A 7,898-nucleotide genomic window follows, 5' to 3' on the forward strand; every position below is an offset into this window, starting at 1 on the left:
ATCTGGTGTTGAGTGAAATACATAGAAATGATGTTTATATCTATGTTATCGTCTTTAAGGACACTCAATACAATCTAATTCAGCCGAACATCAAATCCACAAAACGTCATTTTAAATCCTAGTTGAGATCCCAAAGTTTCCAAAGATACCAAATGTTTCAGACTGGATTCTGGGTACAAAATGCATGAGACATTTTCCATTTGATAAAATAGCGCTGCTCTATAGCTCTTATAGCGTGTTGGGTTTTAATATCTCACTAAACATCATATAGCTTCATTGGAGAGCTGAAACAAGCTGATCCAGAATATATATATATATATATATATATATATATATATATATATGTGTGATACTGTGTGGAATAAGATGATTTTTCCAACCTTAAAGCTTAAAGGGGGAATGAAATATAACTTGATGTTAAGGGGTTAAAAGGAGAGGAACAAACCTAAGTTACAATATTTTTTGGTGAAACCAGTTAAACTTTAAATACCATGAACCCCCAGACCACATTATTGGGCAATTCTGTAGATTTTTGACAAAAAAGGGGAATTAGGATGCATCTAAATATATGTTTAGTCTTGCTGACTCAGCAAGTCAAACTGCCGTGTCGCTGACTTTCTGTCTGGTTTTTGTTGATCCTGTTTGACCTTCAGCACACAAATGACTACACCCAGAAAGTGTTTGTGTGTTGGGGGTAGGGGCAGAGGGAAAGCTTGCATGTACCTCCATGTGGGTTTTGTGTATGTGGTTGGATGTCCGTGTGTGTGTTGGGGAGGGGATGGGTTAGTCTCCTGTCCCCATTGAGCCACATGCCAAGGGCCGTTAAAAGCCCTTTGTGCCGGTGGACAGTGGAAGGAAGGCAGCCATTGGCCGTCGGATAAAAACCGGGGTGGGTGAAGGGTCTGTGAAGGTGGGTATCAAAGGCAGGGCCGTTAGGAAGAAAATCAAAAAGCCATCAGACTTGTTTGTGGGAGACGATTGTGCTGCTCAACAAGAGAGGCTGTATCTAGATTCCAGCGTTATTACTTTATCAAATCAGTAACTTTTAAAAGTAGTGACAGAGACTCATGCCCATCATGTTTGATGTTCATTTATCATCATATTCCATCACATTTGTTTTATTTAAAAACATCACGACAAAGCAATAAAATAACTCTTTAGTTGTGTTTAGGAGGAGACTGGCCGGATTATAGCGTCATTATTCATAAAGTTCTTTATCATTTCTAAGAATCCTGTGATTCTAATAAATAGAACTTCTCAGAAGTGCTTATTTAGTAACAACAAGAACTGCCAAATGAAACTGACACTCTCTTCTCTTGAGGTGACAAGTGCAGCAATACATCAATGTGTCATATTTGGACATGACAAGACCCATACATCCTTAAATGGAAGGCAATGGTAGCTTCTTACAGCAGGAGCAATTGTCAATCATGTCAACATCTCTCAATATATCACACTTTCTGCATCACTGCAGGCTGCTTTCTTTTGAATGTACGCAGCCTGCAGTGATGGTGAGAAGAAGAGAAGAGCTAGAAAGAAGTAGACATGAAGAAGAACAATCATTTTAAAGAACAAAAAATATATATAAAATACAGACTGGTACGTTGGGGTTTGTTTTGTTTGTATTGCTTATGGTAGAGGTCATTTTTTCTTCAATGATGTGACTGGTTGAAGTGTGCAACACATTCTCACTGCTGCCGCATCAACAGGTTTTCTTTTATCTGAAGCTTTCTCCCTTTCTCTGTTTGACTGGACATGCCCCGCCAGTAGCGAGCAGACCTCTGAGGTGTCTTGAAGAGGCCACTTAAAAAGAACTAAAGACAAGATCTGAGACATCTGGGGGGTTCTCAACTAAATCCCCAGATACTCCCCTCACACATCTCCTCCTTACTGTACCAAGCTATTCAACGCTGATCCCCCCACCCTCCCCTCCCTCCTTTGGACACCCTGAGAGCTCTGTGCTCTGCTGTCCCTTTCTCTCTGAAGCCCTGCCTGAAGTCTACTATCTCTCTAGCTGTCTGTCTTTTGCATGACAATTATTCTCCCAAGTCCATGGCCCAGGACAATGCTTGTATAGCTGGAGTTTGATGTCTTTTAAGCTGTTGACCAGGCTCTTGTGGTCTCCCCAAGGTTCCCCTGGTCCTAGACCTACATGGGGGTGGGGGGCTGATCTCCTGGTTATACCATAGTATGACCTAATTTTTTAGGTTCTGTCAGTAACTGCAACCTGTGACCATGGACCCCCAAGAGAGCCACGATGATGATGTAAGAAAATTATATTTTTCTGTTAGACTTCTTTATTATCACATTTTCTGGTGTTTCTCCAAGCCCCCTCTGATTAATAATTAAATGACACAATCTGCAAAAGTAACATCATTATTTAACCAAATTGTTCACCAGTCAGGTATCACGTCATGTTGAGGTGATACCAGCCACCAAAAAAGATGAATCTGATTCTTGATTTCAAGCTGGATACCAAATGTACAAGAGGCATTCCAACACAGCTCGAGTATTGCACCTGCAGACACCTTGGTTCTCAGACCAGTTTTGGACCTTTAGGCCATATCAGACTGGATGCCAAGGTATTTGCCCTCAGTGAAGATCCTGGCCTGCAGACCAGAGTGAAACTTCAGCCTGGTGTTTGTTTCAGAGGACAGGAGGGGAAGGGGGAGGAGGTGGGTGTGGGGCGGAATCAAAGGGTTGAGACTTATTGTTCCAATCTGAAAAGGAGCTAATGGTCGACCATCGCAACTCGGGATCTGAAATCCACGGGGTGCCCCGGGGCCAGGTCGTACAATGGCACCCCCTCTCCCTTCCCGCAGTGTGTCTTCCTGCCGCAATCTGCGGCCAACGACTCGCGCTGGGGGAGCGCATCTGTACCAGCGCTCCGGCCATCCAGGCTTTTGAATGGCCACCGATCAAGGGTGAATGGGAGAAGTTCACCTGAATGCTGCTGGTCATTTTACGATTTAGGCCTCAGTTTTCTTCTATTTCTACTCTGGTCTCGTTTTACTTTTAAACAAGTGCAAAAAGCTTCTTCATCTATTGTAAAACAGCGTAGTCCCTGTTTCCATTTCAAAAAGCAAACGTTTCCAACAGTTAAGACGATTTGACAGACTTAAGACAAACATACTCAAACATTCAGTTGGTAAAAAGAAAGATAAGAAATAAACAAATTGTCCCCACTTCACCACAAACAAGCGTCCTCAACAAGCCAAACACTTCTGCATGTATCTTCAAGGCACCATAATAGCTACATCTTTTTCCATCTGCCATTTATATGTTGCTCCCGAGCTGTCAAAACATCCTTAAAAGCATAAATTAGCCTGGACCTTATCTGTTTGTTTTATCACAGTTATTCAGGATTACAATGTCAGTTTATTTAATTTGGTTGAAATGTTAGTGATTAAAATGAATTCAGGTCTGACTGAAGCCTCAACGACAGGGATTTTAATATCAAAGCCATCTCCTTGAAGGGGAAGAATTTAAACAAACCGAGCATTATAATTCATGCATGAGGTGAGCAAGTTTATAATGTTATAGTGACGCTATGTATTTACAGGAGCAGCGACCCGTGCCTATTTAGCAATGTAAATATGCTTTTTAAGGTGACTTAAAACTGTTGAATTATTAATATTGTCGTGAGTAATGATCTTGCATGGCGCGTAACGAGATTTAAATTCACTTGAATGTAAGAAACATAGTTTGTCTCAAGCAAAACCTGGCTCAAAGTGTACGTGAAAACACGCCTACTACTTTGGGAAGAATCAAGGTCATTCACAAATTCACCATCAGCTGTGCGCAATTGTCTGCGCCAGCCAATGGGCGAAGAGATGGGGCGATCTCCAACACCCGCAGCTGTGATTAGGAAAAGCTGTGGAGCCGGCGCAGGAGAGCGGCATTTGAGCTTGAAGGTGAGGTGAGTGGCGGTGGTGTTAAAGACAGGACTTCATGGAGTAGGCCGTAGGCGAATTGGTGGTTATGTTGCACCAAAACGGCAACTGCTCAGGCCTACGTTTTTGCACAATTTTCCCACAAAACGGACTTTTCTCGGACAGGTGCTGCTGGGTTATTCCTGGAGAGCTTCTCTTCCTCTCTCACCTCTCTGTGGTCTGTGCGTAAACTTGAAACGGATGAGCAGGTTGAGCAGTCACCTTCTTAACTTTCAACTTTGGACGCGCGCTTGTTAACAGGCTCTCGCACCGTTTGGAAGATGTCTGATAGATCGCAGAGTCCGGAGTGCCAGAGCCGGCCGTATGACTTCAGTCGGACCAACCCTTGCACCCAGATTTTGGGTCAGGAGAGTTTGGGCAGCGCTGCGTCATTCCAGTTTCCCCACGGCGTCCTGCCAGACCCGAGCCTCTTCTACAACAAAACCGCTTACAGTGGCATCACACCTGGATCCGCGCAGACATTTTTCCCTTTCCCATCCGTCGGCAGTGACTACAGGGGATCCGACCTGCAGGCTGTAGAGTTTGGGCAACCCAAGCACTGGTATCCCTTCGCTGCGCCCGAGTACACCGGCCAGGTACCCGGCGTAACAGCAGCCACCCAGCCTGTAAACCTGAGTCCCCCCATAGCTGAGACCCGGGAGCAAATCAAACTGCCCGAAATAAAGACTGAGAAAGACACCGGTGATGACTACTCAACTGAGATAAAGGTTCAACAGTACCCAACACCACCAGCCTCCGCCGCCATGTCCCATGGTGTCTTCTACTCTCCGGCCTGGAACCCGTCCTTCTGGCCCGGGATCACGCATATCACACCACCCGGCAGCAACAATCAAAATCCCTCAACATCCTCTGCATCTTCGCCTTCCATGTCCCCTTCACCCCCAAGCAACGGGCTTCCAGGGAACGCGTTTTTCAGCGTGAACGCAACCCAGGCTGCCACCGGGCCCCAGGCTCAGAACCCGGCCTCATCCACGCGGAGCAGCGGGTCCTCCAGCGGCGGCTGCAGTGACTCTGAAGAGGTAAGAACAGTCATTGAATCAGCTCTCCAATTTCAATGAAATAAACATTGTTCCTTTTGTGAGATAATCTATCCAAGGAATTATTCAAATGCCACCTTAAAGTTTTCCATCTAATGTCTTTTATTTAAAACTGTTCTGTTCTACAGGAGAATCTTTCCACCGAAGAACTGGAGCAGTTCGCAAAGGAGCTGAAACACAAACGCATTACCTTGGGTTTCACTCAAGCTGATGTTGGCCTTGCCCTGGGTAACCTTTATGGTAAGTTTAGTTCCCATATGGAGATACTCGTTTGTTGTACTATATGCTTTTTTTTTTTTTTGGTTCAGAGCTCTTAGAGAGTCATAATCAGACAGTTGCTTGGGTCTTCTGTGACCCATGATACACATGCAAATCTGAAAGCTGTCATATCATAACTGAGTCCAGAGTCAGTGTCTATCTGGGATGCTATGTCATCATGATCAACCTGGGAGCAATTCTATAAACACTGTATGGTAGTCCATGCTGGACACTTCTGGATTTGTAGGTTGGTGTGCTGATCAGCACTTAAGACCTTTACCTACATCACTAATGCATATAGTAACTGATCCGTTATGTTCTGTGGATCCAGGTTTGACAAGTGTCTCACTTAAACTCAGGAAGCTTAGAAGAAAACTCCTGAGATGTTGGTTATATCTGCACTTTCCTAACAGATTCGGACTCCCAATCCCTAGTTTATTGTCATGTGATATTTGATGTGTTGGTTTGTTTATGCAGGCAAGATGTTCAGCCAGACGACTATTTGCCGCTTTGAGGCCCTGCAGCTGAGCTTCAAGAACATGTGCAAGCTGAAACCCCTTCTTCAGAGATGGCTGAATGAGGCAGAGACCTCGGAAAACCCCCAGGATGTAAGTCTGCTACTCTGACATCTGCCAACTAGTTAACAAGACAACAGACGATCACAGAGATTCATTGGATTGGTTGGTCTTTTCAGACTTGGCTAACTTCCTGCTGAGCAAACCTGAATCAAAGCTCGCCATTCCTGTGAAGTGTCATATGCCATCTAGTGGCCATAATTGAGCTGTTTAGTGATCACAAGAAAACTTATTTGATCCTTGACCTCCATACATGACGTACACTAAATGGATAGCCATTTGTTCAGTACTTGGCATACATGAACCCTTGCTAACATGTTTTTAATTCCACAGATGTACAAGATTGAGCGAGTATTTGTTGACACCAGAAAGAGGAAGAGGAGGACCAGTCTGGAGGGTGCCGTGCGCTCTGCTCTGGAGTCTTACTTTATCAAGTGTCCCAAGCCAAACACCCAGGAGATCACACACATCTCCGATGACCTAGGTCTGGAGAGAGATGTAAGTACGAACTGAAGTGATGCCATTTTACCTTTTTAAAAGAACGTGTGTCTAGTCGGTCTCATTTTTAAAAGACAAATGCTGTTCTTGGCAGGTAGTACGCGTCTGGTTCTGCAACCGAAGACAGAAAGGAAAGCGTCTGGCCTTGCCACTAGATGAGGAGTGCGATGGCCAGTACTACGAGCAGAGTCCTTCCCCACTGAACATGGCTCCGTCCCCCATTCCCAGTCAGGGCTACCCTGCTTCCGGCTACCCCGGTGCCCCTCCTCCCACACTCTACATGCCCCCGCTTCATCGGCCCGACGTCCTGAAGCAAGCCCTGCACCACGGACTGGTTAGTCACCTGACTGGATAAACACGTTTGGGTAGTCCAGGCCAGAACCACAGATTGCCTCCCCAAAGCCTCTTTATCCAACTCCAACTCAAGCTGAAGGCGAGCCTCTAAATCCAGTACCCAGATTGGCCGATCATGTCGGTGGATCGTGGGATAGAAACATTTAAAGTGTGGAGGCTCGTCTGCTGACTGCAGCAGTGAGATGGATGCAAAGTGGTTTCTAGCTCCTGTTTTTAGATGGTGAAACTAAATGAACTGCCATGGACAACATCCTCTTACCATGACCCTGCAACTAAACACCAACAACAGCTTGGACCGCAAAATAAAACCAAGAGGGACATTTAAACTGAATGTTAGTAAGTTATTCCATAGGCTTTCATCATTGTAGGTTTATAACGGTGCCAAAGTGGTCCAGTTGTGGAGTGAGGGTGGGGCTGTAAATGCGATCCAGGGCATATTCATCCACTTATGCTAAATCCTGGGTGGGTTTTCTGTGGTGCAGATGAGGAAAGATCTGGATTATCAAAGGAATTGCAATGTGAGGGATGCCTCTTTAAATAGAATTCATCTTCGACAGTTTGGTCAGTGTTTGTGCAATACTTCTGTGTGCCATCTGAATAGAGCAGCTACAGTATTTGTCTGTCATTGAAATGGAAAATGCAAATTCTCATTCAGGGTGCATTTTTTTTCCCCTTGATTTTGCACAAAATTGCTTTTTGTAATGTTGAATATTATATCTTTTTTTTTTTTTTTTTAAATATGTCCAGTTTGTGTACCGAACCCAGATTCAAGGTTGTTGATTGTCATCGACATCTTTAGCAAATATTTTCGTGATCAGTGGGGGAGGGTGAGATTCAAAGTAATATCTGGAGGGAATGTGTCTAATGATTTGTTGCTCACAGGTGTCTTAGCGACTAATTCTGCCAATTGCACATTGTCAATATTTTCTCCATGTCTCAGGTGAATGGTAGTGAGATTACGTCCGACCTGACTTGGATTAATTATGCTGTCAAATTGAAGCTACAACGGCCATATTGTATTTCAATACCTCCATTTTGTTTTATTGTAAGGGATTTTTATGTTTATGAAATGTTGAATAACACTCGATACTAAAAGTCAAGTTTGGGTGCTCATTGGACCAGTTCTCTGGTCTTAAGTTATTTTTTTTACTCTGATGACCTCCTATGACTTAGAAATCCTTATAGGTGACCATGAATTTATTAGCAAGACCAAACTTGAAGAG

At 44.2% G+C, this 7,898-nt stretch overlaps 1 protein-coding gene across 1 annotated transcript; it reads left to right on the plus strand.

Moving 5' to 3' along the window:
• Positions 1–4,213: 4,213 nt before the first annotated feature.
• Positions 4,214–6,676, plus strand: LOC139307314 (POU domain, class 5, transcription factor 1-like). The gene is made up of 5 exons (XM_070931130.1): positions 4,214–4,972; positions 5,119–5,230; positions 5,726–5,856; positions 6,157–6,321; positions 6,416–6,676. The coding sequence occupies exons 1-5, from the start codon at positions 4,214–4,216 to the stop codon at positions 6,674–6,676; spliced, it is 1,428 nt and encodes a 475-aa protein (XP_070787231.1).
• The last annotated feature ends 1,222 nt before the right edge of the window (positions 6,677–7,898 follow it).

Source organism: Enoplosus armatus, unplaced genomic scaffold, assembly GCF_043641665.1.
Source record: "Enoplosus armatus isolate fEnoArm2 unplaced genomic scaffold, fEnoArm2.hap1 Scaffold_77, whole genome shotgun sequence".
NCBI classification, from domain to species: domain Eukaryota; kingdom Metazoa; phylum Chordata; class Actinopteri; order Centrarchiformes; family Enoplosidae; genus Enoplosus; species Enoplosus armatus.

Bases quoted from the DNA above. Each gene is read 5' to 3' on its own strand.
- LOC139307314 (XM_070931130.1), top strand. From the start codon at position 4,214: ATGTCTGATAGATCGCAGAGTCCGGAGTGCCAGAGCCGGCCGTATGAC. The intron at 5,231-5,725 runs GTAAGTTTAGTT...TTGTTTATGCAG, and splicing joins TGCCCTGGGTAACCTTTATG to GCAAGATGTTCAGCCAGACG. The intron at 5,857-6,156 runs GTAAGTCTGCTA...TTAATTCCACAG, and splicing joins CCTCGGAAAACCCCCAGGAT to ATGTACAAGATTGAGCGAGT.